This window comes from Camellia sinensis, chromosome 1 (assembly GCF_055761805.1).
Source record: "Camellia sinensis isolate YWXY chromosome 1, ASM5576180v1, whole genome shotgun sequence".
NCBI classification, from domain to species: domain Eukaryota; kingdom Viridiplantae; phylum Streptophyta; class Magnoliopsida; order Ericales; family Theaceae; genus Camellia; species Camellia sinensis.
This window is the reverse complement of record NC_138961.1, coordinates 227,115,948-227,139,085: the sequence shown is the minus strand read 5'-3', so window position 1 is coordinate 227,139,085 and position 23,138 is coordinate 227,115,948. Positions and strand designations below refer to the sequence as shown.

Sequence of the window (23,138 nt, the reverse complement as noted above, 5' to 3'; positions counted from 1 at the left end):
TAATACATATATATATATATATATATAATCAATACAAAGAAGTTCTCAAAGTGAGAGGAAAAATCCTAATAAATACATAAGAAATAAGACACACTAGAGAATAATAACAATCACCATGTTTTATTTTAGAAAATTGAGTTCACTTTTTAAAAAACTAAAAAAAAATTATTATTTTTTTATTTTTAGTACTTTTTTAAAAATATTTTAAGTAATTTTTTTATTTTTTAAATACACCTAATCTAAATATACTTAAAAAATATAATATTTGTAAAAAAAATTAAAAATTAAAAATTCATCAAATACAAAAAATACAAAAAAAAAAAAAAACATTTTTGCATTTTGTTTTATTCAACGATTTTTAAAAAAAAAATTATACACATTTTACTTTTAATAAGTGCAAGTCTATATATGTTCTTTTTATAACTTTTATCATTAAATATTAAATTATTTTATTTAAAGTTATAATTTGTATTGTCTAATGATAAAAAATAATAATAATAACAATAATAGATTTTGTTTTATTGATTTGATTCATATAAGATATTACAATGAATCGTAATGAATTATAATAATAATAATTAAGATTAAACATAATACATATATATATATATATATATATATATATAATCAATACAAAGAAGTTCTCAAAGTGAGAGAAAAAATCCTAATAAATACATAAGAAATAAGACACACTAGAGAATAATAACAATCACCATGTTTTATTTTAGAAAATTGAGTTCACTTTTTAAAAAATTAAAAAAAAATTCTTATTTTTTTATTTTTAGTACTTTTTTAAAAATATTTTAAGTAATTTTTTTTATTTTTTAAATATACCTAATCTAAATATACTTAAAAAATATAATATTTGTAAAAAAAATTAAAAATTAAAAATTCATCAAATACAAAAAAAAAAAAAAAACATTTTTGCATTTTATTATATTCAAAGATTTTTTTTTAAAAAAAAAATTATACACATTTTACTTTTAATAAGTGCAAGTCTATATATGTTCTTTTTATAACTTTTATCATTAAATATTAAATTATTTTATTTAAAGTTATAATTTGTATTGTCTAATGATAAAAAATAATAATAATAACAATAATAGATTTTGTTTTATTGATTTGATTCATATAAGATATTACAATGAATCGTAATGAATTATAATAATAATAATTAAGATTAAACATAATACATATATATATATATATATATATATATATATAATCAATACAAAGAAGTTCTCAAAGTGAGAGGAAAAATCCTAATAAATACATAAGAAATAAGACACACTAGAGAATAATAACAATCACCATGTTTTATTTTAGAAAATTGAGTTCACTTTTTAAAAAACTAAAAAAAAATTCTTATTTTTTTATTTTTAGTACTTTTTTAAAAATATTTTAAGTAATTTTTTTATTTTTTAAATACACCTAATCTAAATATACTTAAAAAATATAATATTTGTAAAAAAAATTAAAAATTAAAAATTCATCAAATACAAAAAATACAAAAAAAAAAAAAAAAAACATTTTTGCATTTTGTTTTATTCAACGATTTTTAAAAAAAAAATTATACACATTTTACTTTTAATAAGTGCAAGTCTATATATGTTCTTTTTATAACTTTTATCATTAAATATTAAATTATTTTATTTAAAGTTATAATTTGTATTGTCTAATGATAAAAAATAATAATAATAACAATAATAGATTTTGTTTTATTGATTTGATTCATATAAGATATTACAATGAATCGTAATGAATTATAATAATAATAATTAAGATTAAACATAATACATATATATATATATATATAATCAATACAAAGAAGTTCTCAAAGTGAGAGAAAAAATCCTAATAAATGCATAAGAAATAAGACACACTAGAGAATAATAACAATCACCATGTTTTATTTTAGAAAATTGAGTTCACTTTTTAAAAAATTAAAAAAAAATTCTTATTTTTTTATTTTTAGTACTTTTTTAAAAATATTTTAAGTATTTTTTTTTATTTTTTAAATACACTTAATCTAAATATACTTAAAAAATATAATATTTGTAAAAAAAATTAAAAATTAAAAATTCATCAAATACAAAAAATACAAAAAAAAACATTTTTGCATTTTGTTTTATTCAACGATTTTTTTTTAAAAAAAATTATACACATTTTACTTTTAATAAGTGCAAGTCTATATATGTTCTTTTTATAACTTTTATCATTAAATATTAAATTATTTTATTTAAAGTTATAATTTGTATTGTCTAATGATAAAAAATAATAATAATAACAATAATAGATTTTGTTTTATTGATTTGATTCATATAAGATATTACAATGAATCGTAATGAATTATAATAATAATAATGAAGATTAAACATAATATATATATATATATATATATAATCAATACAAAGAAGTTCTCAAAGTGAGAGAAAAAATCCTAATAAATACATAAGAAATAAGACACACAAGAGAATAATAACAATCACCATGTTTTATTTTAGAAAATTGAGTTCACTTTTTTAAAAAAAAAAGTCTTATTTTTTTATTTTTAATACTTTTTTAAAAATATTTTAAGTAATTTTTTTATTTTTTAAATACACCTAATCTAAATATACTTAAAAAATATAATATTTGTAAAAAAAATTAAAAATTAAAAATTCATCAAATACAAAAAAAAAAAAAAAAAAAACATTTTGCATTTTGTTATATTCAACGATTTTTTTTAAAAAAAAAATTATACACATTTTACTTTTAATAAGTGCAAGTCTATGTATGTTCTTTTTATAACTTTTATCATTAAATATTAAATTATTTTATTTAAAGTTATAATTTGTATTGTCTAATGATAAAAAATAATAATAATAACAATAATAGATTTTGTTTTATTGATTTGATTCATATAAGATATTACAATGAATCGTAATGAATTATAATAATAATAATGAAGATTAAACATAATATATATATATATATATATAATCAATACAAAGAAGTTCTCAAAGTGAGAGAAAAAATCCTAATAAATACATAAGAAATAAGACACACAAGAGAATAATAACAATCACCATGTTTTATTTTAGAAAATTGAGTTCACTTTTTAAAAAAAAAGTCTTATTTTTTTATTTTTAGTACTTTTTTAAAAATATTTGAAGTAATTTTTTTATTTTTTAAATACACCTAATCTAAATATACTTAAAAAATATAATATTTGTAAAAAAAATTAAAAATTAAAAATTCATCAAATACAAAAAATACAAAAAAAAATAAAAACATTTTTGCATTTTGTTATACTCAACGATTTTTTTAAAAAAAAATTATACACATTTTACTTTTAAAATATATTAAAAATAAGTTGACCTAAAAATTAAAAAAAAAATTTGATTAAAATATTTTTAAAAATTATTAAAAATATAAAAATACAACTTGAAAGCTCTAAAAATTATTTTTTTTAAATTCAAAATCAAACACGATGAATAGTTTTAGGAAATAAAAATAAAAAAAATTATTTTTTATTGATAAGATGTTATATACACATACAACACAAATTAGCAACAACTTTTGTGGAACCCCAACCAAGGGAATCTTGAAATTGAAATAACACCTCTCTTTTTTCTCGCAATGAACAACTCATAAGCATTTTGTTTCCTTGGGCTTGATAAATTCAGTCAGTTCTGTGCAGAATATCCTCCTTCCTATCTCAGTTCAAATATTCTATCCCTTGCATTGTTTGCCTGCAAAATCCATACCAAAATTCACTTCGTCATTCAAGTTGGGATTTCATCTACTTCTCTCCCTATTTTCTTTGGCCTTCTAGACAACCAAACAAAAAAGGAAAGTGTTTAGATATGTAAGATGCATACCATATACACTTACATAAATTTTCACAAATATACATAAGTTATTTCATAAAATTGCACAAATTCTCACAAATATACATAAGTTGTAATTTTTTAAATTTTTATGAGTAAACTTGCATATGTTTGTCAAAACTTACACGATTTTGTAAAGTAACTTACATATATTTGTGAGAATTTACGCAAGTACATAAGATATGCACTTGCACACTTAGTGGGTGTTTGGGAAGTGAGTTTTTTTTATAAGTTTTTTTAGTTGTAGGATATTATTGGAGATTTTTTTTTTTTTTTTTTTTTTTTGTGTTTGGGAAGATAGTTGAATTTTTTTGTGATTGGATGTGATGTTTGTGAAAGAAAAAGTTAAATGATTATGGAATTTGATATGATATTTTTTTTTTTTTTTTTTTGATCAGAAGAGGAATATCATTAAAGTAGCCAAACGGCACTTACAATGAGAGAATCCATCCCAAAAAAACTTACACCATCAAAGGAAAAAAGAGAAACAAAGAAAATATAGGAGTAAAACTATGAAGAAAACCCAGCTGCACAACAAGTACTTGTGCTCGTACCGCAAGCAGAGGCCAACAAATGGCCGTAGAGGATGACGAGAATACATCATAGAATACAACCACAAAGTGGGTAAGCATCATTAAGCACTGATGGATTCCATAGGCAAAACCAAACCAAAAAACAAAACAAAAAACCAAGACTCCACCTCAAACCAGTGGGTAGCACACTTCCACCATGGACTTGTACATGAGCTCCTATAAGCCAAAATCGAGGAGGTCGATGTGTGGAGGCAGCAGATCCAGCGAGAAGTGGCAGAGTTGGGGTCGATGTGGTGTTGGCGATGCTGGTGTGAAGCACAAAGAAGGTAGACGGCGGGTCTAGGGAGGGCTACGGCTGGAGTGAGGCAGAGTGAAGGAAGACAAACTGTACACCCACCAAAAGGGGAAACACACCTCACAAGGAGGGAGAAGATGGAAAGCCAAGCTTCCAAAGCTTATTGATCAGACAATGGCAGAGAAAAACGGAAGAGAAAGGGGGTAGAGAGGAAGGGAGAGGTGGCCAGAGGCCGGAGCCCCCCTCCCCCACCCCCAACGGCGCTCAAAACGAAACCCTAGAAGAAGAAAAGGGTAGAGAGAGAAGCTCTCAAAAGAAGAAGAAAAGGGTAGAGAGAGAAGCTCGATGTGATATTTTGTTTGGATTTATTTTTTATTTTTTTTGATTTTATAACCAATTTGCCTTTTAGTGAAAAAAAATCAAAAAAAAACTTTCCAGACACCGCCTTAATAATTGCCCAATAGGAAATATAACTGATAATTATAAAGAAAGGGAGGAGTAGATTTGAACTATGAACCTGCTTTTGCAAATCAGAGAAACAAGTTATGAGGGAAAGAATGGTAGATTGTACAATTGACCCAAGAATAAAAGATTCCAATCCAAAGCCCTTTTATTCGGATCCGATCCATTGACAGGCCATTAATCCGGATCCGAATCCGATTATTAAAAATTCGACTACTTACAATCCGATCCGATCCGTGTTAAACAGATATCCGATCCGTATAATCCAATCTGACTCTCTATGTGTGTATGTGTCTGTGTGTGTGGGGTTAGCAGCCATAGCCACTACCAGTGGTGGTTTTGAAGAACTTGGCATTGGACTGTGAAATCAGAGACGCATAAAGTGTTGAGATTGCTTGTGAGCAAACCCCAGTTGGATTTGATAATTTTTGTTTTACACAGCCCTTGTAGACCAAGGTTGAGTAATCAGATGCAGATTCAGACAGTGGGATGAGATCAAGATTGAACAGACCAAAACTCAAATTCATAAATCCCAACAACAAAATGTAAGCAAATTATGCATAAATCCTAACAACAAAATGTAAGCAAATTATGCATTTCGTCATCAAATAGAAAAATGAACATGAAAGTAGCTGCAGATTTGATAAAATTAGAAATCTTCCTAGGCTAACATATTGCACACAAGGAAAAATTGAAATTATGGACATCCTGTTTCCACCTGTTTGTACTATGACTCTGTGAAGCACACTCTTGTATTTGCCATTGGTGATTACTTGTGTGTAGAAAATAAATGTATGAAAGTCCACTACACATGCATAAATCCCAACAACAAAATGTAAGCAAATTATGCATTTTGTCATCAAATAGAAAAATGAACATGAAAGTAGCTGTAGATTTGATAAAATTGGAAATTTTCCTGAGCCAACATATTGCACACAAGGAAAAATTGAAATTAAAGGTCATGAAAAGGAAGGGTTTCCCAAGAAGCACCATCACTACAGCATTTTCCAAGGTAATTGAGAGGATTCAATAATAGACAAAACCACAACCTATACAACCGAATTAACTGTCACAGAATACAACCGTGAAGAAGAACAACAGACAGAAAAGGTCATCGAAAATGCAGAAAATTTGAAGGGAGAGACAACAGAACAGACTATGCCTCAATCTGACAAGGTTGATTACGTAAATAGTTTATTTTCAGCATATTCTTCTCCTCTTCTAAATTTGCTAGATCAAAAACAGGACACTGTAATTGAATAACAAACTGTCAAAAGCAATGCTGTGTTGTCAACAGAGTAAAAAAAAAGATAGTTGCAGTGAGTTCTTAGTCATTAAAGCTTCAATTGTCGATTCCAATGATTCAACCTGCATAGAGAAAACAACACAAGCCATGAAAGAAAAGCAGTCAAGAAAAACAACCATGGAACACTAATAAATGTATATAATTGGAATTGACATATATCTTAAACTTTAAGATAATGGCATATCCCAAGAGATAATGGCAGAAACTCTGCTACCCAACCCTTCAAATTAGAAAAATAAATGCTAAAAGTGAAGGAATCTTTAACATGAGAGCACAAAAGAGCAGGGGACAAAAACAAAAAGAAAGAACAAAAGTTCTCCTAACAGATATGATTCAATGAAAAAACCCAGATTGTAAAAGGCAGAGATGAGAAATATACTGACCTATATGTGACAGTGACAAGGCTGCAGCTTAAGATAACTTCTCCTAACAGAAAACAAAAGTTTAGTTTAAGATAACAGAAAACAAAAAACAAAAGTTTAGCTTAAGATAACATAAACAAAAGTTGAAAATGACAAACCAAGTGATTCAATTCAATCCATCTATTCATGTCAGCATTCTTCTACATCTGCAATTTCAAAATAATGTGAAATTAAGATATTTGTAGAACTAAACTAAAGAACATCTAATTATTTAAAAACTTCAATACTTCACTTACTAATATTTTTGGTTGATTCAATCCAATCATTGCAAGTGATCAAGGCCTCCACAATATCTGGAAGTAATGAAGCACGTGTCTCATCAATCACCCTACCTCCTACACTAAACGCCGCCTCTGATGCAACCGTAGTGGCTGGAACACTTAAAACATCACGAGCCATCCTTGCCAAAGTTGGAAATTTTGCTTTATTCACTTTCCACCAATGTAGAATATTGAAGCTCTCATTACTTGGAAACACCAACTCCTCCAAGTATTGCTCCACCTCTGATTTTTGATAGGCATGAATGTTAGAAGCACGTTCTTGGGAATACCACGCATGAAAAGCAGCCAAACTTTCTTGTTTCGAAGAACCCGCATGCAATTGACTACCACTTGAGCTACTATTTTCAGAAACAAGGGCAATGCAACTCATAGAATCAGAAGAATCACTCCTATACTCATAAAAAAGATCAACAAAACCATTACGGACCCTCTGAATATGCTTATTAGCATCAGCACCATAAATAAGCCCATAGTAGTACTCCACCAAGTCCATTTTAAATCTCGGATCGAGAACCACTGCAATTGCTAACACCAAAGAACATTCTTCCCAATATTTTTGAAATTTCACTCTCATTGAACCGGCCATCAATCGAATGCAATCATACTCACTTTGCTCCCATTTTTTCATTTCAAGTTGAATAAGACAAATATCGGGAAAAAACACATTTGAAGTCGAAAAAGTGGTACCACTAAAGTGAGATGTAGCATCAAAAAAAATCTTCAAGCACCCACAAATCACATTTGCTACATTCCACTTATCCTCAGAAGGATTATGCTTATATTGTTTGTCAATTTGCCCTAAGCGGTGGAATGCACTTTTCAAATCTAATGCAGCATCAAGCATTGAACAAGTGGAGTTCCATCTGGTAGGAACATCCATGGGGACTTTCTTTTTATGATGCAACTTAACATGATTCACTACAACAACAAATTTTTGTTTTCTATAAGGAGACCTCCCTAAATATCTCACACTTTCTCGGATTTTTGAAATAAGACTCTCAATCACCTTCAAACCATCCTGAACAACTAAATTCAATATGTGCGTGCTACAACGCACATGAAACAATTGTCCACCCAAATATAGTAATCTTTGGTCATGTAGCCATCGCTTTAAGAATCTCACCATGACATCATTACTCATTGCATTATCGACTACCATTGAAAACAACTTCTTATCTATGTTCCACTCTAAAATTAGATCTTTGATAAAACTAAACAAATGGTCTCCATCATGCGGGTAATCAATGCGTCTATAAGCAAGGATTTTCTTCTTTAACTCCCAATCATTAGTCACATAATGAGCAGTCAAACATGTATAAGCAAAATTCTGATGGTCTGAAGTCCATATATCAGTTGTCAAAGTGATCTTAGAAGAGAGTTCATCCAAAAATTGATATAACTTGGCCTTTTCTATTTCATAAACATCAAGGACATCCGCCCTAACAGTGTTACGAGAAACAAGTTTGAACATTGGTTGAAGATTATTACAAAATATTTAAAAAAATTCATGCTCGGCCATGTTAAAAGGATAATTATGCTATATTACCATCCTAGAAAAATCCATACGACTTCTCTCTTGATTGAATTTAAAATTTACAGCCTTACTAGCATTCCTAGGTGCATTTGGCCCTTTAAGTACTTAGACATGTCTTCGACAAATGATTTTTTAAATGACTAGCCCCTTTCCCACTCTCTCCAACAAATTCCCTATTGCAATGCTTACATCTAGCTATGTCATTTTCATTAGGTCCTTTAAATTTGACAAAGTCATCCCATACCTTTGAAGTTAGTTTTCGAATCCTCTTTGTGGGTCCTTGAGATACATCGTCATCCAACTTGGCATCATCAGCAGTAATGGGTTCGCTATAATCCGAAAACATCTTTGGCTCAAAAACTCAAATATGCACTGCACAAGAAATCAAACATAAAGGTGCAGGAGTTGGTAAGATAATTATGCAGCAAACAGAACTGCAGACAAGCACAAAACAGTGTGCACCAAACACTTCAATTTGGAAATTATATAGATTTGTGTGCATGTGATCAATCGGGGCCGGGGGAGGAGATGAAGTTCAAGCTAATTCACAACCCACACCCCATTTCCCCTTTATAAATCCAACACCAAACATAGCATAACTAAAATGATTGAATTTGGAAATTACTATCCAAAAGTCAACAGAAAAATTTACTCTCAGATTCATTATGGAAAAACACTTTTCACAGCAATTGAGCCATATGTGAAGCCCCCCATTACTTGGAAAGCACCAGTATCCTATGCATGGAATTGAAGCCTAAATGAGTTCAGATTATTAAGATGGGCTAAAAATGAACCCACAATGAGATGGACTGAACAGTTCAATGAACTTAATCAGAGACAATATGGTCTGTTTGGTTGAACCTAATTAGTTAATTAACTGTTTATGACAGAAGGGAGAAGCTGCCAGATGCGCATCCCCATCTTCTTTTTTTTTGTTTTTTCGTTTTTTTGAATGACTTGGTATCCTCATCTGGTGCTCTAATAATTTATGAATATAACATCAATAATTTAGCAGCATGTTGATCATAGCAAGGACGTTATTAAAAGGCAACACAAGCATTGAAAAAGAGAGTATAACAAAAACAATAAAATTTGAAGCATTCAATCATGAAGGAAAAAAGTAGTCATGAATCACTCTAACAAGCCTTTCAGATTGGACATAGAAAATGGCAGGATCAAATTCAAATGTATGCCCATGAACAGGACACTCATGGTGTTGTTGACAAATTTTTTAAAAGAATCCTGGACTTTGTTCATGAAGGTTTCAATCAATCTAACCACAAACTTCTAGCAATCTGTGCAACCTCCAAGCAAAAACACCATACAACAACAATTGAAATGCTAATGTCAATTATCATCATTTTGTCCATATCTCTGCTTGTGCAGATAAAATGATACTAAGGCTGTGTTTGGGTCATGGAATTGGGGTAATGATTTAGAAATGGAAAGGAAAATGTGAGAGAAAGAGTGGAAAAAACACAACCTAATAGACAAAAAACACCAACTTAAAACTGCTTAAATAAATCAACCGACCCACTGATTCAGAATTGATAACAAATATATGATATTACATTCAAACAAACAACCCAAAGTACCCATCAAATAACAAATATATAGAGTCCCAAAAACATCCAAGAAAATGTTTCAGAATTGATTTTTCATTCAAACAAACAAACCAGACCTCTTATATAAAGGAGAAACACAAGCACAACGCAGTAAAAAGTAGATATAATGACAAACACATACAGATGATAGAGCTCACCGAAGAATACCTAGATCAGAGAAGTCGGAGAAGAAGACGATGACAGATAGATTTGATACTGACTAGAGAGCTCACCGAAGAACACCTAGATCAGAAACAGCATAGAGCTCGATTTGGCTAAGTTCATCGGCATCAATCGGAGCAGGAAGAAACGATGAGAGAGAGATTTGATTATGAGAGAGATCTAGGTATTCTTTGATGAGAAATGATGAAGAGACGATAAGAGATCTGATTTGGTTTCTGAGAATTAAATGTAATCGGATTGGGCAAACAAATGGACTGGATTGGATTTATTCAAATCCGACCCGTTTTAAATTGGGCTATGCGGATACGGATTAAACAAATATTCGGATTCGGATTTGTGTAAATAGATCGGGTTAATCGGATCGAATTCGGGTTATACCCGATCCGTTGACAGGCCTAGCCTTTTGCTATCAAATGGACAACAAAACTCAGAATAACAGCTACCGGTATTCCATTCATATAAAATGCTTCAAGATTGACACAAGCCCTTACACAGTGCCACCTGCTCTCCTTTGCAATACCTGATCATGCAAACATAACAAAAATTGAAGTCAGATTTTGAAAATTAAATAAATAAATAAAAATCAAAATACTAATCAGAAATTAGACAAATCAGGGGAGTCATCACAGCAATATAATTCACAACTTACTTCTCATTGCTGTAAGCATGTCCCACAATAGACTGGCTGCAGAAGAGACTTGTGCTCAATACGAATGTCTCAGTGACTAAAAGAAGGACTACAGCATGTACAGCCACTCAAGCCGTTTTTGGGTTCCCAGAGCCTAGCTCATTTGAAACTCGAGTACTACATATAATAATCATTCCAATATTTTAGTAATCCAGCAGAGGTAAAAAGCTCTAATTATACAACCTAACGTAAAAGACAAGCAGACAAGTAAATAGTCAGTCACATAGCGAGAGGCCTAGTGTAGTAGTACTGAAACAACAAACATCCCTCAGAAGCCTTCTAACTGCCAATCACCACAGGTCCACAACCAGGAAGAGATGGAGAAAAAGCCAGGCAAACTGAGAGATTAACTTAGAAGAAGAAAACCAAACCAAACCAAACCAAACCAAGCCTTAAATCCCATCAAATGGGGTCGGCTACATGAATCCTTCTTCTCCACGCGGCCCTATCAAAGGCCATTTCATTAGTCAAATTAAGTAGATTCATATCTCTATTTATAACGCTAGTCAACATTAATCTAGGCCTACCCTGTTCCCTAACACTTCCATCTACTGTTACAGTATCGCATCTCTTCACAGCATTGCATCTCTTCACATTAACTTAGAAGAAAAAAAAAAAAAAACAAGAGATGATAGAGGTCTCTAGGTAGTGGATTTTTGTTTTCTTTCCTTTGATTTTCTTCTACTTCTTGTAACCAAAATAAACAAAAACATTATAGACATTTTGACTTTTGGGTCAAGCTGTATGTATGTAAAAACATGAAAGTGAGTGCTATTGGTGAAAACTTCTTTCAATCATCAGGTTAAGACAATAAGTGAAAGCTACTAAAATGCATACCTTAGCTTCAAAATAGCGCATTAACAATCCAAGGACTGTACTAGTTCACCATTGATCTGAATAATGGGAATGCGAACTATCTTCAGCCAATCTTCACCAGTCTCTTTCTTGCACCGGTGCTCCAAAAGTGGACATCCTTTAATTTTGATCCTTTTAAGAGTCTTTAGACCCTGCAGCTCACATGGCAAACACTTCAGATTATGGCAATTCTCAATCTCCAAGCATGATAATGACCGGAGGCTGCCTAGCCAGTTTGGTAGATAAAGTAGTCCTTGACAATTCCATATCTCCAAGTCTCGAAGAGCATTCAAATGTTGCATATCCGTCGGAAAATCTTGTATCTCTGGACATCCATTGATAAGCAAGTCCCGGAGTGCAGTCAGATATCCCATTCCGTCAGATAAATACATTAGTTTCTTACAATTTTGAATACTTAAGGATCTAAGTGAAGTCAAGCCTTGCAATCCTTGCACTGGAAGAGAAGTAAGACTATCACATTCACTTATATACAGTGTCTCCAAATGGTTTAGGTTTTCGAGTCCTGACAAATTTTCAAGTTGAAGACAATAACCAAGGTCTAACAGCTTTAGAGAAGATAGACAACCCAGCTGATTTGGCAGAGTCTTGAGATTGTACAGAGAAATTAGCCGTAATGACACCAAGTCCTTGTGACTCTGCAACAATTTATCTGGAAGAATCTTCAACTCAGAGCCAAGTATCTCAAGATCGGAAAGTGAAGTGACATTTATCACTAACCTAATTAACCTTTCATTGCTTCCTTCCCAAATTGTTAATATCTCGAGTGTTCGAAGAAAAGGAAATTCAGTCAACTTGGGGCATGCCTCTATATGTAAATTTCGTAGGCAAGGAAAAATTTCTTCTCTATCCACAATTGTCCATTTCTCCAAACTTGGCATTACATTGAAGCTGAGAATCTCCAATGCAGGAAATGAATCTTCCCCATCTCGATAACTCTCATGATTAAAGTACTTGAGAGAATCCATGGAACTGATCTTGAGAATTTTTAGGGAGGTTAGTTTCCCAAGAGGCGGAAGACGTTCACATCTACAAGATTCTAGAGAGATCTCAACCACATTTTTAAGAACCAAACCTGACATCCAATTTGGAAACCTTGAACCTTGGTAGAAACTTATGCTCAACTTCTTCAGATTCGAATTAGGTCGGAGATTCTCAAGAATTTCTTCAACATTCTTTGGTATGCTTTCTTTGTTGCTATCGCTCCAACATAAATTCAAAGAAATAAGATCAAGTTTGCTCTTCAAATTGGCTCTTTTTGCATCTTCTGAATTTCTTACGTTTTCAAGCTCCTTTATGCTCAACTCTCCCCCAAGATTTAATTCCTTCAGCTCGCTAATTTGGTAACCCTCATCTTGGCCCACAATGAATATGCTTAGTCTTTGTAGACAAGTTAATTGTCCCCTATTAGTAGGCATAGAAGTCAGGGAGTCACACCCTTTGATGTCTAGGCATGTGAGATTTCTCATATGCTTCAAGCGTTTGGGCAACTTACAAATCTCTTCACAATAATTTAGTTTCAATGTTTGCAGGTGTTGGAGACCACTTATTGATTCTGGTAGGGTTTTTATGTAAGAGTATGACATGTTGAGGAACCTAAGATGCTTGAAATTGGAAATTGACACTGCTACCTTCTCGTCAATTTTGCCACTCAAATCTAACAACCTAAGATACTTCTGTTTTGAAATCCAAGAAAAATCATTGTCCTTGCAAGAATATTGGTTTGAAAGTAAAATGCAAGACCGCAAAGATGGAACTTTAAACATAACCTCATTACAATGAATCATCGGTGTTGAACTTACATTAAAAGACAAGTGACGAACCTTTTTTGGTAGTTTCAGCCCCTTACGAGAGTCCATGATAAAACATTCGTGTCTCATAATTGATTCCGCAAGATCATGCGTAAGATCATGCATTTTACATGTTGTTTCACCTTGCTCTTCCTTCACATCTTGTAAGAAAGACCTCCAAACCAATTGATCAAAAATCTGATGGCCCATATCATACAAAGTTGTTTGTCCTCTAGATGGAATAAAACCATTCGCCATCCACATCTCTATCAACGCGTCTTTCTTCATTGTATAGTCTTTGGGGAATATGCAACAATAAGCAAAACATTGCCTCAAATGTGGAGGCAAAGCTTCATAATTCAATCTCAAAGCAGGTAAGACAGCATTTCCACCATCTGATAAATCCAAAATTTTACTCTCCTTCACAGATAACGACTCACTTTCACTGCTTTTAAATTGCATAAGGCTTCCTAGAGCCTTTATTGCTAAGGGTAATCCTCCACATTTTTTCACAATATCCTTCCCAATCAATTCCAATTGAATGTTTTCCTCCCTTCCTCTGTTGCCAAAAGCACGTTGCTTAAATAAGGACCAAGAATCATCCTCCGATAAATAAGCCAAGTGGCGTGTAGGAAGTATTGTAGCCATAATAAGAGCAACTTTCTGAATCCTTGTGGTTACTATAATAGTACTGCGTTTAGCTCCACACCTCAGAGCCTGTTTTAGCCCATCCCATTTCTCATGGTACTCATTCCAAACATCGTCCAAGACAAGTAAAAATTTCCTACCGCCCAATTTTTCTTGGAGGTGATGCAAAAGTGGATCCAAGTTAGAGATATCACATCCATGGCCTTGTATGGACTCTAGGATTGCTCTTATTAGTCTCTCTACATCGAAAACATCAGAGACGCAAACCCAAATACGCAACTCAAAGTGCCTCTTTACCCTTCCATCATTGTAGACCAATTGAGCAAGTGTAGTCTTTCCAAGTCCCCCCGTACCACAAATAGCATAAACAGAAACATCATCATCGCAACTGAAATTGTCGATCAAAAGTTTAATTATCTCTTCTTTCTCATCATTTCTCCCATAAATTTCCGATTCATTAACGAGTGAACTAGTTTGTCCTCTCTCCATCTCATGAACTTCAGTTTCCACAACAATCTCCCTCAAATGAAGCGTAGTTATCTCGCTTGCAATAGCATCTAACTTATCCTTCATATCTATGATCTTATGCCCCATTTTTAAGCGAAACAGAAGACGACTTACTTTGGATTTGAGACCTCGTTGAGAATCCAACTTTCCTCTCAGACCTTCAGTCACGAACTCATCGATTAAATTGTCGGCATCATAAGCTGCATCCTTGACCTTTCTCAGCCAATTATTGACAGCCAAACTCTTACTCTGCTTTGCCTCAGCATCTTGGAGGACTGATTGAATGGTACTGAGCGTGCTCTTGAGGTTATCCAGCTCAGATTTCAGGCCCCATGCTATCCCAAGCTCTTGCAGGGCTGAACGGTTCAAGTTACTCAAGATTGTGTCGACTAGGGCAGAAAGAAGTACATCAGCCATAACTGTCAGTGAAATGGAAAACCTCGATTCAACAGATCATATCACCTGACATTACATTAGTAAAGGCACTGTTATTTCCTTTTTTATTTTATTTTTATCTTTTATTATTATTGTTGTTTTGGCTAAAAAATAACCAATAAATCTTATTTTGGACTTAAAAGATAGGTTGAACATTGGATATTTTGATCCGTCTAAACTGATTGAACCGAACCGTTCCATTTTATTTTGGACCAGTCATGCTAAAAACTAATAATTTGGTGGCTCTAAACCCACCACTAATAAGGTGGAAAAGCAACCAAAAAAAAAAAAAAAAAAAACACAAACAGGCACAACACATACTGTGGCACCATTAGTGGTAGCTCTAATTAGAACTCTCAATCATTTTTTATTTTGGACGGATGAGTGATAACGAGCGGATGGTTGCGGATTGCTTTTTTCTAATCCGCCTAGTTTTGCACGGATGATGGATTTGAGATTCCTTTGACATCAACTGAACCGCCAAACCGCAGGCACTCCGATGCAAAACTTTATGTTTTCAATTTGTTTAGATATTCTGTTTGTATTTTCTGTTGAAAAAAAGTTTAAATATTCTGTTGTGTTTTTAATTTGTTTTCAATTTAGAAATTCTTTTATCAAATGACAAATGTTGATATTTGGTATTTTTGTATAGAAAATATAAGGTTTTATTTTGTCATTTAAAAAAAAACAAATTAAATAGTTTTTTAATTAAAAAAAAGCAATGAAATAGTTTTGATAATGCATGATTTTCTTATATGTATTTATTATTGGTATTTGACAATTTATTTGATAATCTTTTGGTTATATTGAGTTATTATGTTCAAAATTTGTAAAAGATTAAATCGCCAAACCGATTCGCATCCATCTGTCAATCTGCTCAATTCGCATCGGTCAATCCAATGGACGGATGCAGATTGATTTTTTTCAATCCGCCAATTCAACGGACGGATAACAAATTAAAAGTTTTTCAGTACAATTGCACCACGAACACCCGTACTTAAAGATCACTATTCAATCCTACATAAAATATTTTTAAAAAGTTCATTGTTTCATAATGGTATTTGTTATTTTAATTTTATCCCTCATTTAATATGAATAATAATTTTACAAATATTTTAAATCTAAGTAAAATTATATTTTTAAATTTTAAAATCTATGATATGAATTTTAAAAAAATCATAAATTACAACACAAAAATTATCAATAAGTTTATTTTTTGTTTTAAAAATTACTATTAAGTTATATCAAATTTTAATATTAACAAATAAGGGGGTGTCTGATAACATGATTCAGCACTTAAAATTGAATTGATTAAGTGATAATCGATTAAGTCTATTTGATAATTACAATTGATATCACTTTAAAATTTAACTACCTCATAAAATGTAAATTAAAGCTTATGTAAATTTTAAATCATATTAAACTTACTTAATTCTAATTGAATTTATAAAAATAAAACATAAGCATTGACATATATTATTATAAATTCACTACCACCATCGTTAGTATTACCACTACCATCATCCACCGCTATACCACCACCACCATGCCACCATCACTGCCGCTGTTACCTCCACCATCATGCCGCCACCACCATCACTGATGTCACTATCATCATCATCATGCCATCACCACTACCACAACCACCACACCACCGCTACCGCTAACACTACCAACACCGCCACCGCCACCATAACCATCATATCATCACCACAATTACTATTATAATATGAAAGTTAAAATATATAATTTAAAAATAATAAATTTTAAATGTAATCATATACTTATCAAATAACCGACTAAAAAGAAGAAATTTCATTTAAATGAAACATTAAAGACATGGGACGTATCTGTTTTTGGCTCACATTCATTAATGTGTGATTTGTTTATAAATAAAGTATGGTTGTTAATGACTTTAACTAAAATTATTATTTAAAGCCATGAGAGGCACGTGTTTGGACCCGCAACACCATTAATCAACACTCGACGCGCAAGTATGTTTGCGACGAACCTTTGCTTTTTTTTTTTAAAGTAACTAGTTGTTGGCATTTGTGATGTGTATAATTAAAATTAAAAAAAAAATAAATTAAATTTTTATTATATATAATATATTAGGTATGTGATAAGAGTTTTATTTATTAATTTTAAGGTTTAGGTTTGTTGTATAAATTGTGGGATCAAATAGAATAAATAAATTTATATTCATGCTAGAAAATCATGTTGGAAATGGTTTGGAAAAATTATGGGTAAATCAGAATTTTTTCCTAACTTTGACCTAATTTTTAGGTGGGATCCAAGCGTCGATTTTCGCGGGTCAAAGTGGTAACGCGTTCTATGCCGCATTGTGATTCACGTGATATATTTGGTTGCTCAAAACCATTACCGAGTGAATGGGAAATTGAAGCCAAAGTATGCTATATGGAAATAGAGTTTTGGTGGAAAATCCTTAAAGGTTTGAATAAGGCTTGTCCCACATTGATTTGATGGAAAGTTTTGAATGGGTTTATAAGGCATGGGATCTGAACTTGGGGTGTGCCCCAAGGGGTACCCAAGTGTTTTAGAGAGGGAGGTTATGGGCAAAATGGGCTAGACCCATTGGATCCAAAAATCACCACACATGCAAGCTAGGCTTGGGTGCGTGGTGTGAGGTTGGGCTAGGCTTGTTTGACCCAACACCTTTCTTTTTGGGTCAAAAACATTTGAATTTTTTTTTTTGGTAAAATAAAATCCAGAATTCAAATTAATTCCAGAAATAAACTGGTCTGGTTTTTACTGTACACCCAAACAGGGCCCTTCCCGTTTTTTATCTGTTTGAATTTTCGAACCCAACAGACTCAAATCTGTTTAAATTCAAAACCAAACAAGCCTGTTTAAATTCAAAACTAAACAGGTTTCATACCTGTTCAAACAGGTTTGCACCTGTTTAATTCAAAACCTGCAGCCACCACTACATCTATGAATAGGACAGCCCTCATTTGATGTTTATACATTCAGAAAATCCATACTTCACCTCTGCAAATTTATTTTTCATTTTGCTGCATTTAATTTTTGTGAGAAAGAGTATAAACACTTAGTATGTTCGTTAGGCAAACAATTTGTAGTGCTGCTATTATTTGTAATTGATCATTTCATCCTGGGAGATAGACGTCCATATTCTGAAAGCACCGTGGAGAGGACGAATCTGTCTTAAGGACACAGTGTTAAACACTGGACTTGATCATATATTTATTAGAAGAAATTAATCAAGTATTGTTTAATTTATTATTCTGTTTTATTTGTTAATTAAATCAGATTTTAATTTTATTTTTGTAACAAAATAAAATCTGTTTTTATTTATTTATTTATTTATTTCTAATTTGATTTTTGTAATCAAACAAATTCTCTCATTTCCCTTATTTCTTTATATTCTTGTTGTTGTTTAGTACACAACAGAATTTAATCTATTTAAATACAGTGAAGATTGTCCAACAATCTTAAGACAGACTATTTTTTTTCTTTGGTATCTTCATTGTATTTATTTTTCTATGATTTCATAAAGACATATTGTGGTTGGAAAAAGAAATAGTGGTTTATGCTATTTGACAGATAGTAGTAATATATTGTCTCTTTTCTTTGACAACTAGTAGTAATATACTGGTGTCATTAACAATTGCAGAATATTAATTTGTGTTACAGAAAATTATTGTGGTATTTTATTTTTCCAGTTTTAGTAACAAGGAAAATAAAATTATTTTGTATTAAAATTTATTTTCTGGTTTTAGTAACTAGAAAATTAATTTTTGATTTAATTTTTCCTGATTTTTGTAATCAGAGATTACGGCTACTGCAACTGAAACTGTAACAGGTAGTGGTACTCCGATTGTTACACCAACACCGGTCCCTATCCAGATCCATGTTCATGTACCAATAAATCATGGAGAAAAATCGGAAAAATTTAACGGTATTGAGTTTAAGTGATGGCAGCAGAAGATGCTGTTCTATCTTACAACTCTTAATTTGGCCCGGTTTCTCCATGAAGAGGCTCCAGCACTTAAAGAGGGTGAAAGTGATCAGCAAGTTGTTGCCGCTGTAGATGCTTGGAAATATTCAGATTTTCTGTGCAGAAATTACATCCTCAGTGGCCTTGATAATATGCTATATAATGTATACAGTCCTCTGAAAACAGCAAAAGAATTATGGGATTCTTTGGATAAGAAATACAAGACAGAGGATGCCGGCACGAAGAAATTTGTCGTCAGTAAATTTCTGGACTTCGTTATGGTAGACTCCCAAATGGTAATTTCTCAAGTTCAAAGTTTTTAATTAATTTTACATGATATTCATTCTAAGGGTACGTCTCTAAGCGAGTCTTTCCAAGTCGCTACTTTAGTGGAAAAGTTCCCACCTGCTTGGAAAGATTTCAAAAATTATTTAAAACATAAACGCAAATAGATGACCATGAATGAACTTATTGTAAGACTAAGAATTGAGAAAGATAACCGAAAGACTGAAAAGAGGAATAGGAAAAATCCCATTGAGTCCAAGGCTAATGTGGTTGAACAAGTTCATAAACCACATATTAAAAAGAGGAAGTTTACTGGAGATGGTTCTAAACAAGGCGATAGCAGCAAGAAGTTCAAAGGAAAATGCTATAACTGTGACAAGACTGGACATCGAGCTTCTGACTGCCGCCGCCCTAAGAAGGATCATGGAAGTACAAGCAAGAAGACTACCAATCAGGTCAATGTAACTGAACTAGAGTACATCCCTGACGGAGTAAATGACATCAACCTCTCTGCTGTGGTGTCTGAGGCTAATTTGGTTGGAAATCCCAAGGAATGGTGGGTTGACACTAGGGCAACTCGTCATATTTGTGCGGACAAGAAGATGTTCACTACCTACAATGAGGTTGCAAATGGTGAACAAATTTTCATGGGAAATTCTTCTACTTCTACTGTGGCTAGACAAGGGAAAGTGATCTTGAAGTTGACATCAAGGAAAGAACTGACCCTCAACAACGTACTGCATGTACCTGACATCCGGAAGAATTTAGTTTCTGGTTCTTTATTAAGTAAAAATGGTTTTAGGCTTGTTTTTTAGCCTGATAAATTTGTATTAACAAAGAGTGGTATGTATGTTGGTAAGGGATACATGAGTGATGGTCTCTTTAAGTTGAATGTAATGACAGTTGTACCGAAAGTTGTACCTAAAGTTGCTATGAATAAGAATAACACATCTTTTGTTTGTATTATTAAGTCAAATTTATGGCATGGTAGATTAGGACATGTGAATTTTGATGCTTTGCGTAGATTAATTGGTTTTGATTATATATCAAAGTTTGAAATTAATCTTAATCATAAATGTGAAGCTTGTGTAGAAGCGAAACTAACTAAGGCTCCATTTAAATCAGTTGAAAGAAAAATCGAACCTCTAGAATTAATTCATACTGATGTATGTGATCTAAAATTTGTTCAAACTAGAGGAGGCAAAAAGTATTTCATAACATTTATCGATAATTACACAAGATATTGTTATGTTTATTTATTTAGAAGTAAAGATGAAGCCTTAGAAATATTTAAACTCTACAAAACAGAAGTTGAAAATCAACTTGGTAAAACTATTAAAATGGTTAGAAATGATAGGGGTGGTGAATTTGATGCACCATTAAATGAATTTTGTGCACAACATGGCATTATTCACCAGACTACAGCACCTTATTCTCCACAGCAAAATGGAATTGCTAAAAGGAAGAATAGAACCCTAAAAGAAATGATGAATGCCATGTTACTAAGTTCAGGCTTACCACAGAACTTGTGGGGGGAAGCAATATTGTCTGCTAATTATGTTCTTAACAGAATACCCCACAAGAAAACCAACAGCACTCCTTATGAATTGTGGAAAGGTCGACCGCCTTCCTACAAATACTTAAAAGTGTGGGGGTGTTTGGCAAAAGTTGAAGTTCCTGTTCCTAAAAAGACTAAGATTGGATAAAAAACAGTGGATTGTGTGTTTATTGGTTATGCTCAGAATAGTAGTGCATATCGGTTTCTGACTTATAAATCAGAAATACCTGATATAAATGTGAACACTATTATAGAGTCAAGGAATGCTGTGTTTTTTGAACATGTCTTTCCTTACAAGAAAGGACAGGAATTAAGTTTACAGAAAAAAACTTATGATTGTACACAAAGTCAAGAGGCTAATGATAATCAAACACAAGAGACTAGTAATGGTCTCGACCAACAGGATTTAACTGATGATGAACCAAGACGATGTAAGAGAGTGAGAACATCAAAATCCTTTGGTCCAGATTTTTTGACATACCTATTAGAAAATGAATCTCAAAGCTTTAAGGCAGCAATGACAGGTCCTGAAGCACCTTTGTGGAAAGAGACTGTTAATAATGAAATTGAATCCATTATGCAAAATCATACTTGGGAATTGGTGGATCTTCCACCAGGTTCAAAATCTCTTGGATATAAATGGATATTCAAGAGAAAAATGAAAGCAGATGGTTCAATTGACAAGTATAAAGCAAGACTTATAGTTAAAGGTTACAGATAAAAGGAAAGTCTGGACTATTTTGACACATATTCCCCTGTGACAAGAATAACATCCATTCGCATGCTTATTGCTACAGCAGCGTTGTTTAATTTAGAAATACATCAAATGGATGTTAAGACAACTTTCTTAAACGGTAATCTAAATGAAGAGATCTATATGGAAGAACCTGAAGGGTTTGTAGCGTCGGGGCTAGAAAAGAAAGTTTGTCGGCTTGTAAAGTCTCTTTATGGATTAAAACAAGCACCTAAGCAATGGCATGAAAAATTTGATCATATAATGCTTACTAATGGGTTTAAGATAAACGAATGTGACAAATGCGTCTATGTTAAAAACGTTGACCAAGGATATGTCATAGTTTGCCTTTATGTGGATAGCATGCTTATCATTGGAAGCAGTCAAAACATAATCAAATCAACTAAGCAAATGCTTAACAAAAGATTTGATATGAAAGATATGGGGGTCACAGATGTTATATTAGGAATAAAAATTACTAAAATATCTGACAGATATGCATTATCTCAATCACATTATATTGAGAAAATTCTTGGTAAAGTTATCAATAATGATATGGATTTAGCTAGAACACCTGTAGACGTCAATCTTTATTTATCAAAAAATAAAGGTGACGCAGTGTCTCAGTTAAAATACTCTCAAATCATTGGAAGCCTAATGTACCTAATGAATTGTACTCGTCCTGATATAGCCTATGTTATCAGTAAATTAAGTAGGTACACTAGTAACCCCGGAGAAGACCATTGGAAAACGATCATTCAGGTTCTTAGATATCTAAGATTCACCTGTGATCATTATCTCAATCACATTATATTGAGAAAATTCTTGGTAAATTTATCAATGATGATATGAATTTAGCTAGAACACATGTAGACGTCAATCTTTATTTATTAAAAAATAAAGGTGATGCAGTGTCTCAGTTAAAATACTCCCAAATCATTGGAAGCCTAATGTACCTAATGAATTGTACTCGTCATGATATAGCTTATGCTATCAGTAAATTGAGTAGGTACACTAGTAACCCCAGAGAAGACCATTGGAAAGTGATCATTCGGGTTCTTAGATATCTAAGATTCACCTGTGATCATGGTTTGAACTTTACTCGATATTCAGCAGTACTCGAAGGTTATTGTGATGCCAATTGGATATC

The 23,138-nt window shown here is 32.1% G+C and overlaps 2 protein-coding genes across 6 annotated transcripts; both read right to left on the bottom strand.

Annotated features, from left to right (window-relative positions):
• Positions 1–7,118: 7,118 nt before the first annotated feature.
• LOC114286099 (zinc finger BED domain-containing protein RICESLEEPER 2) lies at positions 7,119–8,642 on the bottom strand. The gene has a single exon (XM_082920245.1). It carries the CDS (start codon positions 8,640–8,642, stop codon positions 7,119–7,121), a length of 1,524 nt encoding a protein of 507 aa, XP_082776371.1.
• Positions 7,254–15,437, bottom strand: LOC114286095 (putative disease resistance protein RGA3). 5 transcript variants are annotated; one of them, XR_003637407.2, is made up of 5 exons: positions 12,018–15,437; positions 11,142–11,363; positions 10,478–11,012; positions 8,950–9,077; positions 7,254–7,393 (listed from the first exon to the last, which is right to left on the bottom strand). XR_003637407.2 is itself a non-coding variant. In XM_028229179.2 (2 exons), the coding sequence occupies exon 1, from the start codon at positions 15,413–15,415 to the stop codon at positions 12,038–12,040; it is 3,378 nt and encodes a 1,125-aa protein (XP_028084980.2). In that variant the 5' UTR covers positions 15,416–15,437; the 3' UTR covers positions 8,666–9,077; positions 12,018–12,037. The 5 variants fall into 5 exon arrangements, 1 of the variants encoding a protein (XP_028084980.2); XR_003637406.2 differs by having other exon boundaries at positions 10,468–11,012; positions 11,142–11,297; XR_003637405.2 differs by having other exon boundaries at positions 11,142–11,297.
• Positions 15,438–23,138: the final 7,701 nt, after the last annotated feature.